This window comes from Gymnoscopelus microlampas, assembly GCF_963454915.1.
Source record: "Gymnoscopelus microlampas genome assembly, chromosome: 16".
Classification (NCBI taxonomy): Eukaryota; Metazoa; Chordata; class Actinopteri; order Myctophiformes; family Myctophidae; genus Gymnoscopelus; species Gymnoscopelus microlampas.
In genome coordinates this window covers 10,661,802-10,685,265 of record NC_139953.1, presented here as the reverse complement: position 1 = coordinate 10,685,265, position 23,464 = coordinate 10,661,802, and the positions used below count along the sequence as shown (strand labels likewise).

The 23,464-nt window shown below is 42.0% G+C and overlaps 1 protein-coding gene across 6 annotated transcripts in view; it reads left to right on the top strand.

The window, feature by feature from the left end:
* LOC311063757 (unconventional myosin-VI-like) overlaps positions 1-23,464 on the top strand; it is a 182,647-nt gene that overhangs the window by 84,925 nt on the left and 74,258 nt on the right. For all 6 annotated transcript variants that reach the window (XM_084083349.1, XM_084083348.1, XM_084083347.1 and 3 more), the window contains exons 12-15: positions 1,986-2,130; positions 10,947-11,104; positions 13,233-13,324; positions 14,011-14,083. In XM_084083349.1, the coding sequence (XP_083939475.1) occupies positions 1,986-2,130; positions 10,947-11,104; positions 13,233-13,324; positions 14,011-14,083 (468 nt within the window). The remainder of the gene's footprint in view (positions 1-1,985; positions 2,131-10,946; positions 11,105-13,232; positions 13,325-14,010; positions 14,084-23,464) is intronic.

Here is a 23,464-nt window from a genome sequence, read left to right as displayed (position 1 = left end):
ACAGAAAAAAAAGAAAAAGATTTTCAAACATTTATCAAAAGAATTTCTGAAATGAAAAATGCAACAATGTTTCTGATATCTTCTCAAACTTTAAGCTCACAATGTGACTCACTGTGAACTTGTAGATAGGCTGTTTTCACTATTTGTTGTGGGTTTAACATTGCAAATTACAACATGATGACTCATCATGTTGTAATTTGCAATGTTAAACCCAAAATCAATCCTCCAGTTCAAGGCAACACAGAAAGGGGGGAACTTTTTTCTTATTTCCACACAACTCCTTTATGCTATATTAATGACATAGTTAAATATTGAAAATGGGTGGATTTCCCCTTTAAGTGGTTTGTTCATAATTGAGTTTATGAACTCAGTTTGATTGGGTTAAACTGCTTAACATGTCAGTGGTTGTGTTCTGTGCTGACTTTAGCGCCAACGTGGGGATTTTAAGTGTGCAGACAATAAAATGGGGAAATCAATCAGGAGAGATCAGCGATAATTAAGTTCTCTAGGTTGGTCTCTACGGCTTTGTTATATGTTGAATGTGTGCTGGTTATAGTGACTCATGTACTGGCATTCATTGATTTGATATCGATCGACCTTCCTGGAACTATAGATTTTCTGGCGCTGGTTGGAGTGCCAGCTTAGTCGAAATGCTAATTGCCAAGGCAGAGCATTTGCTTTAGTAGGAAAATAGTCGCCAAGTCACCAGTTCTATGTTTATGCACAGCAGGGCCGGACTGGGACCAAAATTCAGCCCTGGCATTTTGGTCCGAACCGGCCCACCACCCCCTGGGCCGTTTTGTCAACGGGGGGGGGGGGGATTTGTCAACGGGGGGGGGGGGGGGGGGGGGGTTTCAGTGCTTCAGCGTAGCCCTGCACATGAACTCTGCAGCCGCACTGAGGCCCCTGCTGGAAAGCATCCCAGCCCAAACATTAACGAAACTAATAATTGGGCCGCGCGACCCGGAAATGACCGTAATAATCCTAAAACGGGAGTGAAAATATTTTTCCCCCAAAAAAAAAAAATATATTTTTTTTTTGGGGCCCACTGGCCCAGCGGCCCAGCGGCCCACCGGGCATTCGCCCGGTACGCCAAATGGCCAGTCCGCCGCTGATGCACAGACATTCTGCAGTAGAATCACATACAGTACCATTTAATGTATCATGTGTCATTATAACGTATAACCAAATTTGTGTACACGATAACACAACAATTATAGTATTAACTATCAACCATCTTATTGCCAGCTTAATTGCCTTTAACCACTTTAAAACTGGTGTCCCCATTTTTGACAAAAGAAAATAATGTGAAAATAGCAGATCTACAAGCTCGCAGTGCATTATGATGTGATGCGCTGTGACCTTGTTGAATGGCTATTTTCGCTCTTCATCTTTATGATGAACTATATATTAAGTTGGCCTTTGAAGGATCAGTGAGTGCATCACACTAAAGTGGGGTCCAGGGACCATCAGGGGGGGTTCAAGCACAGGTTACAGGTTCGTAACTCAGAGTTATGGGACTCCTCCTTAACCCATTAAGACCTGGAACTGTGTCATTTTTTGATTTGAGCTAAAAAGCATTATTTTACACTTTGGCTATTCAAAAATAGCAGATATACAAGCTCATAGCGCGGCACCGCGCTATGAGCTTGTATATCTGCTATTTTTGAAAAATCGTGAAAATGTGTGCAAATATTCTGAATATATATATTTTTAAAGCGAACATTTTTAACTCAAATCTTTGCTTCTGGGGGTCCCTGGAACAAAATATTTTGATGGGGGTCCGCGCCTCCGCGGCCAAATATATATAATTTTGGGGGTCCTTGACATGAAAAAGATTGAGCACCACTGATATAGAAACATATGTTTTTCAGAATACTGTTGAGATTTAGGAGACATGTAGAATCGGCTTCAGGTCTCAATGGGTTAAAATGAAAAAAAGGTTTGAGGACCAGTGAACTAATGGTTTCCCTCTGTCCTCCCAGGCGGCTGCACCATAAAGAACCAGTGTAGCCAGACGGTGGAGTACTGTGCCGAGCTGCTGGGTCTGGAGGAAGAGGACCTGAGGGTCAGCCTCACCACCAGGGTCATGCTCACCTCTGCTGGGGGCGTCAAAGGAACCGTCATCAAGTAAGAACCAGCCGTGCACCGTTCACAGCAGTAGGCTTTTGGGATTCTCCTATCCAGAGAGATGCAGAAAGTGGCGGCATGTGTGAGGTTAGACACAGTGGTGGAAAAAGTGCTCAAATTCTTTACTTAAGTAAAAGTACCAATACTGCAATATAAAAATACTCTGTTACAAGTAAAAGTCCAGAATTCAAAATGTACTTGAATAGAAGTACAAAAGTATTGGTATCAAAATGTACTTAAAATACCAAAAGTAAAAGTACTAAATATTTGAAAATAGCAGATCTACAAGCTCACAACGCGTCGCGATGCGACGCGTTGTGAGCTTGTAGATCGGCTATTTTCAAATAGCCTAGGTATAAAATAGGGCTAAAGTGGTTAATGTGTGTTTCATTATATCATAGTTTATATCTGAAAAGTAACTAGTAACTAAAGTTTTCAAGTAAATGTAGTGGAGTAAAAGTACAATCTTTGCCTCTGAGATGTAGTGGAGTAGAAGTAAAAGTATTGGAAATTGGAAATACTCAAGTAAAGTATAAATACCTCAAAATTGTACTTAAGTACAGTATTAAGTAAATGTACTTAGTTACTTTCCACCACTGGTTAGACATAAGGTGCAGGTTAAGAAATACAACAGCAGGTGCGGTATATATGGGGCAGCACTAGAGTGTTAACAGATGTGGGGCACCTTATTAAAGAAAATAAGGTGACATGGTCCACATGCTGTAAGATAATAAAAAAAAACCAAGAAATTAAAACAATGGTAATGGTTTAAAATTACTTTAAACCCATTTGAACCCTAGCGATCCTTATTCTGGGGCAAACATTCAGCGAAAATAACGCGTCACACCAACGCGCCTCGTTGTGAGCATGTAGATTATTTTTCACAAAATCACAAAATGCCGATGGGAAGAATTAGGGGGCCTAGTATAGAGCCCTGGGGGTCTCCAGTCAGCTATAAATATATTGGGTTTAAATGGTTAACTGGGTGAAGTTGAAAACCGGTCTGTTTTATCTGAACTGTAACGAGATGGTTAAAGCCACGGTGTGACAAGAGAACCATTTAGAAACGAGGTGACTTGAGGGCCAAGACACTGTTCTATCAACTCAAAAACAGTGCTTTGAAATGTTCAAAAGGCGAAGGAACTCCCCTGAGGATGATAGGAGAGAGATGGCAGTTTCAGTGAATGGTGATTTGGAGCGGGTGCTGCTCACTGCACATTTCTTACACTCCAAATACAAAGTGAAAAACCCCCTTCTGTCCTGTTTGATTATCTTGCTTTGGGTGCAGTAACTAAGTACATATCCGTGAGTACTGTACTTAACCAAAAATGTTATAGTATATGTACTGAGTGTGTGTGTGTGTGTGTGTGTGTGTGTGTGTGTGTGAGAGACTGTGTGTGTGTGTGTGTGTGTGTGTGTGTGACATACAGAGACACCACTTTTACAGCTGTGTTAAATTGTGTGTTATTTGTTATTAAGACATTGCACGTCTCGAGCCGATGTCCAACATTGGAATCTCATGTCTCAATGTCACTGAGTCATATTGAGCTATAAAAGAAAATACAAGTGACTTTTATTTCTGAGTGCGACACTCCGCTTTTTGATTTGTTTGGAACATTGGAATCTGAAAATGTCCTTAAAAAACACGCAAACAAGTCTTTGTTTATATTACTTTGGGGGGGAAAAACAGCCCAACAACCCACAAGCAATAATGCCTTGCCCACTAAGAAAAGTATATGAAAAGTAAGTAAGTCATTAAAAATATCGCCACATACCATCAACATATTCATGTAAAATATTTGCAAGGAACTAACAAACAACCTTCATCAAATAACTTTCCCAAAAGTCTTTTTAATTGAGTGCACAATGCTATTTTGATACTGTCTGTGACCCAGCACAGCAAATAGAAGAACATAATTTGCATTTTTCTTTTGTATGAAACTAGAAAGCTAGAAGGATTTTATAGCTTTCATATGCAAACTATTAAATGAAGTATTGTGTTTTAGAATGACACCAAAATGCAATACGGCTTATGGAGAAAAACTGTAAAAACATAAATAAGAGAAAATGCTAAAGTCAAGGATTCACTCTTTCTTCTGTGATCCCTTTGTCTGGCCTGAGCCATACCAGAATTTAATAGCTGTCTCGTAGACACCGCTTTACTGTACAGAGAGTTTAGCGAAAACCTCTTCGATGGCTCTGTAGATGGCACCACAATAGTTTCACAGCCCACATTCAGAGATTGCTTGAGTGCATGATGTCACTGCACAGCATGATCGCACAACAGATCGACTCAGGTTTTCATTTATAAAGTGCTGTGTTGCATCGTGCCAGGTCGCACGCACGCACGCACGCACGCACGCACGCACGCACGCACGCACGCACGCACGCACGCACGCACGCACGCACACACACACACACACACACAGCTGAGCGGATGGAAGTTTTTGGAGTTTCTTTGTATTTTTTTGTAATGGAAGGGGATTTATTTTTATACTTTGCATTCGAGAAAAGTTTGACAAAAAATGCTGCCATGCTATTCGTATTACCATTGAGTGTTAGCGCTCAACTTTCCTATCTTGGATTGTTATCTCCACGCGTCTGTCTGTCTGTCTGTCTGTGAGTCCAGAGCTAATCTCGGAAGCTACTGGACCGATCAGGGCACGTTTCTTGTGCAGTCAGCCAGTGGTTAAAGGAAGTTATTCCACCCCGAATTCTTCAAATCGGCCTCATGGTGGTGCTATACCAACCCACGTTACCTTTTAGCCCATTATTCTTCAACTGTTGGTTGTGCAATCAAAAACAGAATTCCTTTGATCATGATGCAACTCCATGACTCCATGGCCGTCACCGTGCCTATTTCCGCCTAACTCGATTTTTCATGACAGTTGTTGCTGCTCCTCCTCCTATAGATCTTGTCCAAAACTCACTCAAATGTCTCCACATAATCTCCAGAGTCAGACTCAGGTGTAAATGGGTTAAACAGATGTTGCTGCAACTGTTGTATTGTCAGTGGCAACAGCACACTGACTGAGAATGAGCAAATACAGTGAAATCCTCAGGCATGGCAAGTTTACTTTTATAGCACATTTCAACAATAAGGCAATTTAATGTGCTTGACATAGAACATTAAGCATATAACAGGACATTTGCATTCAGTAAAAGTTACAAAGTCATCTCTTAGGAAAGTGCTATTCAGCACACAGAAAAAAAACACAATATAAAAGGACATTTGAATACAATAAAAACAAAACAAGTAAACATTTAATGGAAAGACTAGAAAAAAGTGCTCCTCGGAGCACAGGTCTGCCAGGCCAGGTAGGTTAGTTAACGATTTGCTTGATGTTTGGACAATATTTGTAGGAGTAATATAAAAAAAAAAATGTTTTGCAAGAATCGGCCTCCTGGTGGCGCTATAATAGGGCAATATTGAAAAGGTGGCATTTGTTCCTCAACGTAGTGCGAACGTGGGTGCAAAGTTTCACCGTAATCGGACACTGCGATCATGATTTGAGGCATTTTGTTCAAAACGGGCCACTCCTGCAAACTGTAGATGTCAATCTTAGTCAATCAGGATGGAATATGAAAATTCAAAAGGATCAGTCTTGATCTCATGACTATAGAGATACCGTGTACCGATTTGTGTGATTTTCGGACAAAATCTGAAGGATTAATATGAAAAAGTTGTACAGAAGTCGGCCTCGTGGTGGCGCTATAAAAGGCAGATGTGAAAGATCTGGGGCAGAGGTTCTGCTCTGGCATCCAGGGAGTGTGTGTGTGCACAGTTTCGCTGCGATCAAGCCAACGGTGCCGGAGATTAGCTGTTCAGAGACAGAATGACACACGGACGGAAGGACGGGCGGACAGGGTGCAAAACATACTCTCTCGCCATGCCTTTCGGCCTGGCGGAGACAATTATAGTGCAGAAGAATAAGTAGATACATCTCAAAAGGCATCGGCAAAGAGAAAGGTTTTCCAGCTGTGATTTAAAAGCACTGAAAGTTGTAGCAGACCTGCAGTTTTTTTGGGGGAGTTTGTTACAGATATGTGGTGAGTGAAAACTGAACGCTGCTTCTCCATGTTTAGTTTAGATTCTAGGAACAGAAAGCAGACCTTTCCCAGATAACCTGGCTGGTACATGATATCGCACAAGATCATGCATGTATTTTGCCCTTAAATCATTCAATGCTGTATAAACCAACAGTAATATTTTTAAATCAATGATTTGACGTACAGGGAGCCAGTGTAAAGATCTAAGAACTGGAGCGATATTTTCCACTTTCTTGGTTTTAATGAGGACTCGAGCAGCAGCGTTCTGAATCAACTTCAGTCGTCCGATCGATTTTTATTCGCGTTAATTTAACCACATTTGTAACTCAGAGAATGTTCAAAAGGTCTGGGTCAATTTGGCCTGCCTCTGTTCCACCTCACCTGCCTGTTCTGTATGGCTTACAGAAGGAGGGTGCAGACTTTTAAATAGCCTCTAGAGATGGAAAGGTGTGTGTGTGTGTGTGTGTGTGTGTGTGTGCGTGCGCGCGCGCGCCTGAGAGGCCCGGGATCGAACTGGGAACCTTGCCTCTCCCCCAGAGTTAGTGTCGAAGTGTCCTTGAGCAAAACACTGAACCCCTAATTGCTCCCGATGAGCAGGTTGGTTGCCTTGCATGGTTTCCTCCGCCATCGGTGTATGAATGTGTGTGTGACTGGGTGAATGTAATGCACAATCTGTGTAAAAGCGCTTTGGATAAAAGCGCTATATAAATGCACCATTTACCATTTTAAAGAAAGCTGAGAGAGATTTGAAATCCTGACAACAACAGAACAGCTCAGCACAGAACACATGAACACAGTACACCACAGCAAAGCGCAGAACAGACGAGCCAGAAGAGGCTTGTCTAAACTCTAATACACAGTGAACATAAATACCGCGTGGCAGAGAGACAGGGTGTTGGAAGACAGGCGGGGGGGAGGGGGGATGTTAAACATGTTGACCCCGCACAGACTCTGCAGCGGACAGCTTGTTGGACTGAAGGGGTATCTGTGCAGCATGTCAGAAGACAGACAGAAGGTGCCTGTGTTGCGTGACAGACAGACAGACAGACTGTAACTGAGTCAGACACACAGAGTGGAATCGAGAAGAGATGGTGAGGGGGGGGGGGGGGGGGGGGGTCGGGTGGCGAGAAAGGAAGAGAGAAGAAGGCCGAGATAATGAGGCTAGGAGAGATAAAAGGGGTTTGTGTTTGTGTGTGTGAGAGATAGAGTGCATGTTTTCTGTTGAACTACTCAATGTGTGTCGCTATGATGTAGGTCAGGAAATAGAATGTAATAATAGTAATTTCCTCTTTACATTAAATTGCTTCAATGGCTTCAGGAGACCTCTTAAACCTCCACACGTGACCGTTGCACCAGTGGTTCTTAATCTTTCCTGGATCAGGGCCCACTTGAAAATCGGAAAATCATTCACGTCCCACACAGCTTGACCACTTGTGTTAAGTGGTCAGATCGTTGGGCCGCGATTAGCATGTTTATTTGAATGATCAGCCAATCGATTGTATTCGAGGCTTGGATCAAGGGAACTAACAGAGTATGCTTTAAGTTCCAATTTATCAGGATCACGATTAAAAGTACATTTACAAGGTTGTAAAGAAAAAATATCAAGACATCTCTTTTACATTATATATATAGTCTTAGTGTTTTGCCAAGTGGGAACCCACTTGCAATATCCTCATTATGTCCTCAAAATAAGTCTGAAATAAGTGATGGTTTAATCTTCCGAAGCTACCTTTATTACTTTTTTAAAAGTATTTACATAATGTGTTAAGAAATGACAATGTTTGTGGAAGCTGACCCCCCAAAAAAGTACATTTATAATACGCAATAATACATTTAATTGTATTATTGCGGTGAAAAACGGTGCGTGCGCCTGAACGAAAAAGTTAGGCTCACCAGTGCAACCAATTAAAACGTTAACTTGGAGTCCTGTAGAAATGTTTATTCTTTAATATTATGCTTGCAAGCCAAATTAATATACTGTAAATACAATACAAATAAATACGTTCAAATGGAAAGCTCCGCTCAAATCTTATGAAGCCACAAAACAATTGTTCAGCAACCGAGCGTTGAGTGTAAGGGAAAACCTCCACAGCTGGGACGTTGAGTTGGTAATTGCATTCAGAGGGGAAGCGATTGTACACAGAGCGAGGTGGAAAGACCTGACAGACTCATAGGGAATATGTATTAGGCTACTTGTAAACATTAGCGTTCAGTTATTATGCAAGCTTTGGCATTCAGACCACCTGTTGTCTAAATGGGAGGCTATAACCATGGCATTAAAACTCAAGGCCCCTAAGTACTGGCTGTAGGTGCTATGAATTAAACATTGGGGGATTAAGTGAGACAGAAACCAGGTATTTTTTACTAAGAGCTACAGGGCTGTTGTTAGTCGTAAAAGGTAAAAAGGTCAAGTTGGAGGTAATTCAACATTTCTGTGTGGGTATCCCCTTGCCCTGGAGAGCCAAATACAATTTGAAATAGTTTGACACTTAACCTACCGTTCGGGTCATGGAACAAAGCTATATTCTATCTTCCACGAGCAAATCTTCTCCAAAGTGCCGTTTCGCTGAATTCCACTTTTTAAAGTCCAATTCTAAAGCCATGGACGATGGTCTTATATGATAACAAATACATACGAATCCACATTGTTCCTAACCACTTAAACCCTGTATACTTTGCTGTACTGTACGTCAAATAGGGGAAATTGCCAAAATAGCTCACAACGCGGTGAGCTTGTAGATCGGCTATTTCCGCAGAATGTTCGCCTATTTCAGCTGAATGGTCCCTTGTTTTCGCCAAATAATCGCCTATTATGACATGCCCAGAATAGGGGCACGAGGGTTCATGTGCAGTTGCCCAATTTCCATATACATATTTACTTACAAAGTATCAAACTCCTCGCTGAAAATATTCAAGTCATGTTTCTGACCAACTGTGCAAAGAGCGCCAACGATGACGTTTACATTTCGGCGACGCGTATTTTTGGAAAGTGCTGGTCCCTGCCTATGTGAAATTTGAGGCACTTCAAATCAAATCAACATCACGATTATTTCAAACTTTTGCCTCCATTAAGATTAATGAACAAGATATTTTTTTAGATATACTGACAATAGCCAAGCTTATTTTCGCTATTTCTGTACGCCACCATTGTACAACGAAGTATAATACAGTGTTATGTTGTTTGATTAGACTTGATGATATAATCGATTTAGTTGATTATAAAGCTTCTAGTGGAATTTTGTCGTGTTGATTTGTTTAGATATAAGAAAAAATAAAAATGTATACAGTATATACGGTATACCATATATAAAAACCTGCTTCTTGATTATTCGATTAACCTACTTACTGTACATGAGCAAGATGAAGTCGGTTATTGGTTCTAAATATTGGTTTCAATACATTTTCGGTTAATTGCCCAGCTCTACTACAGAGCCATGAGACATTCTGAGGTCACGATGTCTGGCTGAAAAGAAATGTGCAGAAGAAATGCTTTGTCACTGGAGTGTGACAGAGCAGAGACGGGTTTGGATGCAGTCATTCACAGAGATAACAGCCACTGAGTACCATGAGTTCACTTACCGTACATTTTTCCCATCTCAAAATATTACTGTGATTGCAAAGGTTGCATAGATGAAATATCTGCCGAATGATCTTCTTGGACCCAGTGTCATTTTGCTTATTATGTACTGTATGTGTATTTGTAGTACACATTTTGTACTACAGTATGTTCGTGATATTTGTCAATGTAAAGCTATAACCTTGTGCTAGAGCGACAGAACATTGGCATATTCTAATGCATTCATTCCGAGCAGCGACAGCCGCTGTCTAATTAAGTTGATTGAAGTCGAACACGCAATATGTGGTACATCTTATCTCACCCCATGCAATCATACTCACTCCTTTCTTTGCCATTTGAATGAACTGTGAAGAAAAGAAAAAGTCTTTCTATCTGTTTTTATTAGTCTAGGCTGAATACCAATCTCTGTCTGGGGACCTAGTTCCTGGGTCACCTTGCTCTCTAGGAGCATACGAAATCAGTCTGAAGAAAAAAATCTTCCATTTTTTTATGCTCCCAGAGCAAGGTGATACACCTAGCAAAGGTCATATCACCACAAACATGACATGACAGTTTCGTCTTTAAAAAATAGAGAGAAAAGTGTGTTATATCTCATTTGGTTTTCATTTTAATTACATTTTCCCCTCCATAAAGCATAAAACAGCATACAACTTTTTTCACCCCACAAAATAAACAATGAGTTATTAAGAAACGAAAGAAATATCCCAAAAACATTATTAACCATTTAAGACCGGGAACGCATCTGTGTAATTTTAGATTTCTTTGGCTATTCAAAAATTGCTCACAGAGTGCAGCACAGAGTGCAGCGCTATAAGCTGAACTCTGTGAAAAATATAAGTGAAAAATTGTGAAAATCTTTGAATATATTATATTTTTAACTCATATTTGTAACTCAAATCTTTGCTTTTGGGGATTCTACAAATGTCTTATAAATCCTAACAATTTCCTGAAAAAACTTGGACCTCCAAAATTTGGCACACATCTGAAAATATTTTGTTCCAGAGACCCCCAGAAGCTTTGAGTTAAAAAATGTTTGCTTTAAAAAGATATCTATATTCAAAGATTTGCAAAGATTTTCACGATTTTTCAAAAATAGCAGATCTACAATCTAATGGGTTAACCTAAAGCCCAAAACAAAACGTCAACATAGACTCTGTTAACGACATTATCGCTTGTGTTCGTTTCCCAGGGTGCCGTTGAAGGTGGAGCAGGCTAACAACGCGCGGGACGCTCTGGCCAAGGCGGTGTACAGTCGACTGTTCGACCACGTGGTCACCAGGGTCAACCAGTGCTTCCCCTTCGACTCCTCCGCAAACTTCATCGGAGTCCTGGACATCGCTGGCTTCGGTGTGTTACCCCCACCCTCTTATCCTCACTGTTGGGGCAGAAACCTTGTGTATCCATATTTCACCTTTTTATTTTGCAAATGAATCCTGCTTCGTCGTGCAAGTGTGTCACCCCGGAAGTAGCGAAAATAGATCACGTTGTGAGCTTGTAGATCTGCCGATTTAGCAATTTTTGAAACATTTTGAAAGTGAAAGTGGTTAAAGGGATAGTTCACCCACATTTTTTATTTTATTTCTGTCGATTAGTCACCCCCATGGAGACTTAAATTCATCGATACTTGTTTGTTTTAAAGCCAATAATTTGATGACCAGCGGACTGCTAGGCAGCGGTTCTGGTAGGAGACACAAAGGAGACTCTTTGTGTCTCCTACCGGAACCGCTGCCGGTCATCATGATATTATTGTTATTGTCTTAGGAATGCGACAAAAACGAAAAATATCCATGAATTCAAGTGTCCATGGGGTGACTAATCGATAGAAAAAAAAGTCATTTTGGTGGTGAACTATCCCTTTAAGTCTGCCTGTGGGCTTTATACACATTAAACAATGAACAGTATTAACAAGAGCTTGTGACTAAATAACGACATTGGATCCATTGGAACGCAGGTTCTTGACTTTTTTCCATTTCCTAAAAAGTAACAGCTCCTCCGCGGCGCATTGTGAGCTTGTAGGTCCACTATTCTCAGTAAACAAATAATTTGTCTATATCCAGGACGGTTACTGCCCCCCCCCCCCCCCCCCCCCCCAACATCTCATTGAATGCTCATAATGCGCTGCAACACGATGCGTTGTGAGCTAGTAGTAGACTCCCTATTTTGGTTGAAGAGATTTGGTGTTGTACCACAATTACCCCAACAATAAACTAAACAAACATTCACAAATTGTGCCACACTTGACTGCAGCTTTAGATAATGAAAGGAACCTGATGAAATTAAAATGTGCATTTGAATATAATAAACTGGTGCCCACCAAGGACACAACAGCGGCCCGCTTTCAAACATATTGCCTCCACCTCCAAAGGAACTCCCCCTGGGGCGCCGGTACCATCTCTGTTGAGAAACTCTGTTTTTTGGGGTGGTGTAGCAGCCCCCTATAAGTGAGTTTTGGACACCGACCAAAAAATGTGTGTACCCCCTAACCCTTCCATTGTTAATGCAAATCGATACTTTTTTCATATCAGCCAATCACATTACAGCTAGTGTCATCACCACTAACTGTAATGTGATTGGCTGACTTTGCAAATTCAGGACTGTGATTGGCTAGCGAAACACATGACACATGTGCAGCCCTATGAATAGCAGTATGGACTTTAAAAAAAGTCATCTATCCTTTTTTTAAAGTGAGTCATGTTGTGATGACCACACACCGCCCACTTCACACTGGGTGTGATTTTTACAATACCGTAGGTTACAACTAGGGTTATGGGCTCATTAAGTCTGAACCTGCTTTTTGGGGCAGCTGATTTGCTCTTTCGTATTCCGCCCACTCTGCTGTGTTTAACTCCAAGATGTTGAGGCAAATTGGTTGTTGAACTATCTTTAAACTGCGACTGGCCTCTCGACAGGTTACAAATTACCTTCATCTTGTTTAAGGTCCGCTGTTTTGAATCCAAACAACCTCCAGTCCAGACGAGCGAGGCACATTTAGGAATTAAATCTTCCATTGAGGATTCAGAGCCTCTCCTCTCCTCCAGTCCGTTTGAGGGTAGTGTCATCTTTTTGAAAGGCTGCTGTTGCTCTTTTCTTTCATTTATCATACACTGTAAAAGTTGTTATTTCACACTCATACTCGCGCATACTCCGTGGGCACATGGATATTGATTTCACTGCACATTATAGTTTCCCCTACCGTTGACATGGTGGGATGGTCAGACGAGTCTATGCACAGCAGCCATATTGGAAAGAAATGGGCCTCTTCCTTACTTCGTTCACAGGTGTTACATGGAACAGAGCGTTACATGGAACAGAGCCATTCTAATGGCGTTGTTCCATTTAGTGTAGCACAAGTGGTTCTCAAGAACTGTGAAGATCTGTAGGTCATAAATATATACGGTACCTGTACCAATGTCACCAAGTACAATACTTGGACATGCATTTGATTAATAATCACATCTTGTTCTTTTCTCCCCAGAGTATTTTGAACACAACAGCTTCGAGCAGTTCTGCATCAACTACTGTAACGAGAAGCTACAGCAGTTTTTCAACGAACGGATCCTTAAAGAGGTGAGCCAAGACTGATGTATTTAAATCGTCTCATTATCCACATGCTTTATTTGCATTTCACACATCTTTTTTTCTGCCCACCTGAACTGTGTATGTATTAATAATTCAAAGATCTATTAAGGCCTATTTTGGCGTTAAGAGTCTATGTTGTGCTCAATAGCAGCCAGCCTGTAATATGCTTTTCGCTTTGTGCCAGCAACCAATTTACAGTTTATTTTCGACTGAAGACACAACACAGATGAAAGCCTTAACCCTTGTGTCTTGCGTTAAAAACGAATCTTAAGTACTACTGTAAGTGCCTTCCATTAGAGAAGCTAGAGCAGAACAGAACAGAACTGCACTGTCGCTCCTCATTAGAAGCAAGAAAAAGTGAAGCTGCTTATCGTTGCTGTCGGGCAGAAACCTCATATCTCCATATTTCACCTTTTTTTGTTAATATTTTTTTCATGCATTCATTCCCTACTTTGTCACACCACAGTGTCACGCAAAAGTAGCAAAAATAGCCGATCTACAAGCTCACAACGCGTCGTGCTGCGACGCGTTGTGAGCCCATTCCCCCCCATTTCACTGAAAAGTAACAGTTTTGGACAAATAAGGTTTCCACCCGACATACAGCGACGTGCACACGGTTGAATGGATGTCGTTAAGTCACCTCATTAACAGCTGCTGTCGCATTTGCATTCCAGGAACAAGAGCTGTACCAGAAAGAGGGCCTCGGCGTCAACGAGGTGCATTACGTCGACAATCAGGACTGCATAGGTACTGTACGCCCCCTAGACACCACTCATTATCCGCTGTCATATATTAGTGGTTCTCAAAGTGTATTTATTTATTTACCCAGGGTAGTAGCTGAGCACAAGTGCCCATTTTCAGCAAAGCCCTGCACATAGACAAACACATTAAAGCCTGATAGCTGACCAGTACAACCACAGTCTTCTACTGTTGGCCACTGGAGCAGTTGGGGTTTCAGTGCCTTGCTGCTCAAGGGCACTTCAGCGGTGTTTGGGGAGGGCTGAGTGGTGGCCATTCACTTCCCCACCCAGATTTTCCCTGCCGGCGCGGGAAATCGAACCGGCAACCTTCGGGCAACATGATTTAATATAGCATGACAATCTGTTTAATTTTACAGTCAATATTACGCTTTTCAAAAAAATCAATAGGAATCTTCTGAGCCGGCTTGTTTTCGCTTGGTTGGGTTTGACCTGGACGCCGTGTGCACTGAAGAGAAGAAGAAAGGAGAGGAGTTTAATGATTGAGATGGTTGGGGAGGAGAAGAAGAAAGTCGAGTGAAGTTTAAAAGAGAAAGACAAATGTTTGTTTAGCCCATTAAGACCTGGAACGCATCTGTGTCACTTTAGCTTTCTTTGGCTATTCAAAAATAGCAGATCTACAAGCTCATAGCGCGGCACCGAGTGCCGCGCTATGAGCTTGTAGATCTGCTATTTTTGAAAAATATTTAATTTTTTTTTTTTAGATTTTTTTCAAAAAACTGTTAGGATTTAGAAAACATTTTTAAGAATCACCTCAGGTCTTAATGGGTTAGGGGAGGAGGACAGAGGAGAGAGAGGAGTGAAGCAGGTGCAAGGCGAGGTGAGAGAACAGAAGGAATGGAGGAGCAGCTGAATGGAGGAATGGAGAGGTGAGCTAAGGTGTGGGCAGTGGTGGTAGAGGTACTCAGATTTAAAAAAAAAAGTTACTACAGTAGTTACAAAACATGCTTTAACCATTTAAGCTGTATTTTACACTATGGCTATTCAGAAGAGCTTGTAGATCTACTATTTTGCGGAAAGAAATTGACAAATTTAAAAAAAAAATGAAAATACTTCGACAAGGTCAGAACGCGTCGCTTTGCGCCACGTTTCGAGCTTGTGGAACTGCTACTTTAGATGCTCACTTCCTTCACAGGTGTTACCAATGATACTAATGAAGGCTCTGTCCCATTTAGTCTAGCACAGTGGTTTCCACGACCCCCATAACTCTGAGAGTGTACAAATGGAACCAAATGGTATGATCAAGTAGGTTATTTCATGAAAAAGCACAAAAAGTTAGAATATGGAGACGAATACGGAGAATATGGTTCCTGCCTGATAGCAACGATATACATTATGTATATATATCTGAGTACTTCCTCCACTTGTGCAGAGCAGACAGATGGTCCTTTGTGAGAGCTGATCTCCTGGAGCGGGGGTGGGTTTAGGAGGGGGGAATGAAGGGAGGTGAATTGAGGAGAACGAGGGCAATACGCCTCCTCTCCGATGTTCAACTGTGTTGTGTGAAACGGCCTCAGCCGTTCTGCTGCTGCAGTAGCACAGTCAGCAGAAATAGTTGGGGTCAGGGTCGGAGCAGGGCCTTGACTCAAAAACAAAATGCGTTTTTATTGTATCGTCTTAGTGTTCACACCTGTTTTATTACCCTGTAGGAAAAGAGAAATCTGCCTTATATATTATGTACTTGCATAGATGTAACAACACAGCGCTTGCAGTACGTGATACTATTATACAAAGACATGAACGGCAGCGCTCACTTTCCACCGAGCTGCATCTAATGAGAAGATTACGGTTCACGATGGCTACAAGTCCAGGTGGAACCTTTCTCCCGCTGCAGTCATCTAAAACAGTTTTTTGAAAAAAAATCTAAAAAAACATTTTTCAAAGATTTTTCAAAAATAGCGGATCTACAAGCTCATAGCGCGGCACTCGGTGCCGCGCTATGAGCTTGTATATCTGCTATTTTTGAATAGCCAAAGAAATCTAAAGTGACACAGATGCGTTCCAGGTCTTAATGGTCTTAACCCCATTAGGGTTCCTGTTCTGGGAATGTTATAGCGGGCGAACATTCAGTGAAAATAGCAGATCCACAAGCTCACAACGTTGAGATCAGCAATCGGGCTATTTCTCGGCGATTTGGTGTAGAGGGAAAAAAGGAGGGCACCACGTACAGACCCCTAGGCCAGGGTTTCTCAAAGTGGGTGCCACGACGCCAGTCCAGGGGTGCTGTGGAATACTTTCATATTTGGAGAAAGAGATATGCTTTTTACAGTACCTACTTGTACATTAGTCAGGCAAATGCACTCTTCCTAACATGGCATGTGTCAGCAGATGTCAGAGGCTAGATGAAAGGGAAATCTGGGCAAGTTTCTTTAGAGAACAAATAATGTTGACAGTTAACACCCATTCGACGTTGGAGGCCGTGTCTGATGAGTCAGGAGCAGCAAACGGCTGTTTATAACGGTTGTTCCAGCATGGTTTCAGCTGGAGTAGCGCTGCTACCTGCCCATGCACACCAGTGTGCCTGATCTCTGATCTGCAGGGAAAAGTTGACAAAATGTTGTCAAAAACCTTGGGGTGCCGTGGATGAAAAAAATATGTTTAGCGGTGCCCCGAGCCCAAAATGTTTGAGAACCACTGCCCTAGGGGACCCCGGTCAAAGAAGTATAGGATTTAAGTGTTAACTGTAGATGTGCACAGAAAGCTGAACTCCTCACATACAATTCTGATGCTTCTCTCGCCGTACCCAGGGCAGGGGTTACAGGCTCTGGCACTTGTTTAGACTCCAGAACTCCAAAATGTTCCAGCGAATCCAACAGGTGTTCTGAGCTGAACTGGAGAGCCACTGAATGAAGTACTGTATGTGTCAAACATACAGTATGTAGGTGACACCTGTTATTAATTAGGCTGGTTGAAAAGTGCTGTTGATTAAAGGAGAGGTGTCATGTGATATGTTTTTGTTCAAATAAGTGTTAAATAGCTCTGTATTCTGATAATAAGTATTGCTATAGAGTGTTTGTACAGAGACAGGGTCTCCTTGTCTCTTCACCTCTTAACACATTGACTGCCTAGATCGAGTTAGCTCGATATTAGCTTTTCATCACTTGCCTGCCAAGATCGAGTTAACTCGATTTTAGCTTCTTTTTTTTTTCTTTTACTTTTTTTTTAATTTGACCCAAAGACCAAGGAGATATGAATTTTCGAAGATCTTTACTCTCATCCACTTCCTTGTTAACTTAAAACTTTAAAATTTTGTATCTCGGCTCCCGAGTACTTTTTTTTTTTTCATTGAAAAATCTCTGGCATGCAAGGCCGGCCCTAGGATTTTCGTGGCCCTAAGCAAGATTTTTTTTTGGAGGCCCCCCCCAAACATCCCCATTATAAAATCGTTATGTCATTTTTTTTATTGCATACTAAAATAATAACGCTAGTGGTTGGATAGGAGATACATGACATAATTACAATATGAAAGTAAAAAAATAAAATAAAATAAAAACCTTTTTTTTTTTGGTGGCCCCCTAGTGGTTGTGGCCTTAAGCGACTGCTTATGTTGCTTAAGACTTAAGTAAACCAAATGAAATTGGTGACCAAGTCCAACCTTAACATCTGTTTTCTGTTTACTAAAGAGCTGGAGAGACAGGCCCCTGTTATCGAGCAGACACACTATAGTAATGATTACTATCACAATATAGAGCTTTTGTTTACACCACCTTTAATGCACCTTTAATGGCAACAATTTTGTCTTGCAGAGAAATAGACCAGAATATGCTCTCTTTCTGCGACCATTTCAGCCTCAAGTGTGTTTCTCTTTCAGCCCTTCAATAAAGTGAATACTGCGTTTGATGAGTTTATCTCTGCCTACAGAGGCTGTGCATTTCTGTAGGCACTCTGAGAGAAGGGCCAATGTATTCAGGTCATCATGCATGAGGTCCAAGCAGTGATGGAAGAAGTACTCACATCTTTTTACTCAAGTAATAGTATAAATACCACAATGCAGAAATACTCTGTTACGACTAAAAGTCTGGTATTCAAAATTGACTTGAGTAAAAGTACAAAAGTATTGGCATCAAAATATATTGAAGTACTTATTCTGCAGAAAGTCCCATTTCACAAGTTTTCAAAATGTATACACATCTTTTGAAAATTAGCTGATCTACAAGCTTGGGCTCTGGAATCGAACCCACGACTCGCTGTCAGGCTCCATTAGAGCCTACATGTGGTATGCGCCTTAACCGCTAGGACAGCTGCACCCGTGGCACGCTCATTTGAACAAATGTTGGATACCTGCTGGTGCAGATCCTGAGCATCTGAGCAAGCTGGCAGCATACTCCAAACAAAGTTTCAGAAGGTCAAGAAGAACACAATTACAACAGTGCAGAGCAAACAAACAGACACAGTGCCTACAAATGATGTCAAAGCGTGTCGGCGGTCAATGGAAGCAAACAGCAAGAGAAGCGTGGTAAAAATCACTGTTTTAGTGGAGCCTCAGCCAGTATAAACCGGTTTTGTCCTCGGAGAACTTTGATAGTTTCAGCAAGACCTGCCGAAGCAGAAAGAAGTTCGAAGTTTTTTGGGGATGGACTGTATTATTGAAGGACTGGAAGTGAATAACCCCACCGCTATATCGTCGCTGTCAGGCAGAAACCCTCTTATCTCCATATTCCAACTTTCTTATTTTCGTGATTTAAAAAAAACACCTGATTTGCTCCCCAACGTTACATTTGAGCCATCACTTGTAAATGCAATCAAATGTTTTAGACGGTAGTGATCATCAAAACCATGCCTATATTCAAACAGTCAAACACAGGGGTTCCCAAACTTTTCTATGCCAACATGGACCCCCAGATAACCATGGCTGCAGCCCCCCTATTGTGAAATAGCCAATCTACAAGCTCACACAATTTCTGAAATCATTGACAAAAAAATGGCAATTTCAGAGGAAATTGGTCGACGTGAATGTCAAGCCCCATCCGATTGGAATAAGCTTTGTTCATTTGTGAAGGTCCACCTCGAAAATGAGATGATGCATCTCTTATAAAAAAAGGTACAATATATGCCCATAATGGGGACGCCAGGGGTGAAAGTGGATGACTGGCACAATAATCGTATAAATTGAATATGAGTTGAAATGGAATTTCTGTGGTCTAACAGGCAGCTGTGTCCCAATTCAGGGGCTGCATTTTTCAAAGGCTGCATTTTAAAGGCTGATTACATCACAGCGGCGCTATACCGGGGCTGTCCCATTTCAAATGCTCCTTCAAATGCAGCCTTGAAATTCATGGAAAGAAGACATCCTTTGAGATGCCAGGCATCCAAGAATGAATTTCACACCAAGACAGCTGCAGCAATAGTGGAGGAACATTCGCAACTATGCGTTTTTTTTGTGTGGGAATTTAGTTGTTCAAAATACTTGAAAAAGGTTTTCTGAGATGTGAGGTCCCCCGCTAGATGAGACAGCCGGCATGCCTCGCCAGCCAGGCGTTAAGCGCTCGTGTACCTCGTCGAGAGCAGCCTTTTTGTCGACAAGTCATTTTATTTAAGTTTGCCACTGGCTCAGGTGTACATGTAGTGATTAAACAGGAGACATAATTTGTGGGTACATCGAATCTTTGGTTTCAATAGGCTCTATTCACAGCAGCCATATTGTGAAGAAATTCACAGGTGTTACCAATGATACTAATGCAGGCTCTGTTCCATTCTGGTCAAACAGAGTCAGGGTGCTGATATTGTTGCATGTTGGCTCACTGGAAACACTCTGCTACACCAGTGGGTCTAAAGTTGGGGTCCAGGGACCCTCATGGGCTTCCAAATGGCCCCTTACGGGTGTGTAACTCTGAGAGTGTACAAATGTACATTTGTACACTCTCAGAGTTATGGGGGTCGTGGAAACCACTGTGCTAGACTAAATGGAACAGAGCCTTCATTAGTATCATTGGTAACACCTGTGAAGGAAGTGATAATATGGCTGCTGTGCATAGAGCCTATTCATCTTTGGAAGATTAGACTTTAGAGCTACTTCCCACTGTTCACTGTGCCGCTTCCGTGCGCACGCACACACACACACACACAAACACAAGCACACACACACTCGCACACACGCACTACAGCTCTACCTAAGAATACATATCGGGGAGATTCTCATTACCACACTAACACCTTTTGCAATTTCAGTTTAACACAGATGAATGAACCAAGGGCAATGTAATGGAAGGTGTGGGCTAAGGTTAACATCTTTCCAAAGAAAGTTTTTTATGGTATTATCTCTATAAAAGATGATGTGGAAAAACAGATACCCAGGCGGCAAACAAACCCAGACCTTCATGGTCACGTGGTTTACACATCAACTGCTGGAGACATCGGGGCATCTCTGCAAACGTTTGAAAACTCTCCAACCCTGGAAGAAATGGTCGAAAACCCCAGAAACGAGCCTCTCTCCAAAAACCAACCAGTCGATCATTGTGTTCGGCTGAAAGATGTTTGCTGCGGGGGTGCTGCTTTTCAAGACTTCATTAAACCTATGGCCAATTCAATCATAGCATGAGATCAGAAGCCTCTCTACAGTATGTTTAATTTAAGCTATAACCTTTCTAAGGCAAGGCTGCAGGATGGAAAAAAAACCTGAATAGAATTGTGTGTGTGCGTGCATGCACAGGCTGGCGTGTGCACGGCTGCACGCCTACCAGACAAATTGCATTACTTTCTTTCTTTTTCTTTTGAAAGACAACACCAAAGCATGTTTTGTGCTCCGGTACTTTGTTCCTGCTTGCATGCTGTATTGTTAGTTGTGCCACGGTGCAGGTCTGAAGGTGTCCTCTGGGCCTTTTTAAAAAAAGATCAAATCTGACTGCCATTGTAGATTAACCTGGGAAACTGGGACATTTTTCGTGGCAGGATCATCAGACAGTTTTCCTGGGCCTGGGATCAAATCCCACCAGTGCTTAGTGATCTGTGCCTCCCAACAGTGCATGTTGTCCTGTTTCTTCATCAGTGCATGCTACGCTGTACCTCCCACCAGCGCATGCCGTCTTCTACATCAGTGGTTTTCAAACTTTTCATGTCAAGGCCCCCCACATTGACACATGCTAGCCCACAGACTCCAATTCGAAAATATATGCCAGGGACCCCCATAAGAGAAGACTTTACAGCTATAGCAGTGATTCTCAACCATTTCAATTTCAAGGTCCTCCCAGTTTGATATGCATTGGGCTACGGACCCCCATTTGTTACCATTTTGATCTTTGGCAACCCAATCCTTTTGTACACTCACAGACACAATAAGGGGTCCATTTGGCTCCTAACTATCAATCATTTGGCTGGGGACCCCCTAGAACCCCCTCAAGGACCCCTGGCGGTCCCTGGACCCCACTTTGAGAACCACTGTCATCCAAAACAAAACAACAAATAACATTTTTGAGGCATTTGTGCAGTCAGACTGTATCAGCGTGGGAAGCATTGGACACTCAGGTTCGAGGACAGCATGTACAGTAGGGGAGACCTTCATTAATGAATCCCGTGGGTGATTACAGCTTCACCCAGCTGATGACTGCTCAGATGGTGATGAGGAGCATTCGGGGGATGGCGTGGGGTGGCTGTTAGGGGTTAAGTGACTTGCTCAGCTAGGGACACCTTGACAGGTCAGGTACAGTAGACACATGGGCATGATTATAATTATTACCACATGGCCTCTCCACCCACTAAGGTAGTTTGTCAATCAAAATCATCACAAGGTAGTCACGCCCCTCCTGCAGCATACCTTACTTTATCATCAATTTAAAAATAAATGGGACCAAAACACATATCATGGTGATTGAAAGAAGACTTTAAACTAGCGACTGGAAGCATATAGTATTTATGACAATGTTTATTAAGGTAATAAAATCAAGTGTAAAGTTCGGCAAAAACCCATCCGCTTAAATGGAGCCTAACTGCTTCTGACACCAGCAGGGGTGAAACGGCGAGACTACAGGCCATTCATATGAACTGTCACTTCCTATATAGCCTCAATTTACAAGCCGGATGCTAGCCCCTTGGTGTAAAAGCGGTCCCCTCAGCAGATGGGGCGGCCAGGCGTGTGGGGGAGTGCAAGGGGGGAGTGTGAGGCCCTGTCCCTGTGTGAACGTAACGTTCCAGGCCCCGCTCATCCACGAGTGCACATGAGTCACGGCAGTACTCGAGTCAAAGTATAGATACTCCTGGTCAAATATCGTCGCTGTGAGGGGCAGAAACCTTCTATCTCCATATTTTAACTTTTTGTGTAATTTTCATCCCTCTTGATCATACTACAGCATCACACAAAAGCATCAAAAGTAGCAGATCCGCAAGCTCAAATCTTGTAGAGCTGCTACTTTTGCTATTTTTGAATTTGAAAAATGTACAGTTCTGGACATATGAGTGAAAGTTGCTCTGTCAAATGTGTTCATGAGTTAAAGTACTGGAGTACTTGCTTGTATTAAGAATACGTAAGTATACAAAAGTACAAATTACATTTTCGTTTTTTTATTTCAATGTGTTGCTATTTGAAATAGGGTTCAAGTGGTTAATTCCTAATGTACTTTTTCCCTTCCTAGAAATGTTCATAATGTACTTTTTCCCTGCCTAGAAACGTGGAGTCAAAAGTACAATATCAGTGTTCAAAATGTAGTGGAGTGAAAGTCACAAGTATCCAAATACCGTACTCAAGTAAAGTACAGATACTCACTCAAAATGTACAGTACTCAAGTAAATGTCCACCACTGAATCAGGGTCACACACGGTAGCTATTCTAGTTCTGCTGTAGGCGTAATCTCAGTGCAATACATTTTTAACAACTACATTAATGCAGCATCACCTCGTACGCACGCGATTCGTGTTTACGAAATCGGCCCTGCTCTCGTGCGGCCAACAGTGTTATTCCCCTTCTCCTTCTGCGCCTCGGAGTGAACAGTGAGAAGGAGTATGCACTGCATATAACTACATAATATCGAATTGTGATATTATTGTGAAGATTTATGTGACCTTGAATATGCATAGTGGAATTGACACATGATTTTCATTTTAGAAACATGTTGTTGGGTCAAGAACGCTCTAAATAAATGATGCACGCGCGACGCACGTGTGCGCACACACACACACACACACGCACACGCACAGGCACACGCACACGCACACTCTCACTACAGCTTTGTGTCCCTCATATGCTCCTGCTCTACATGCTAATCAGGTTTCACCTGCCTCACCTGGGTTTTATGTCTTCAGGTGTCAAAGAGAAGGAGGTCAATGAGAGAACATCCTAAACTCCTCCCCTTTCTTTATCTAACAACAACATTACATGTTTAGGGCAGTGGTGCTGGCAGATTATGAATCTGTTTTGAGAGATTGAGAGAGTACTATCCCG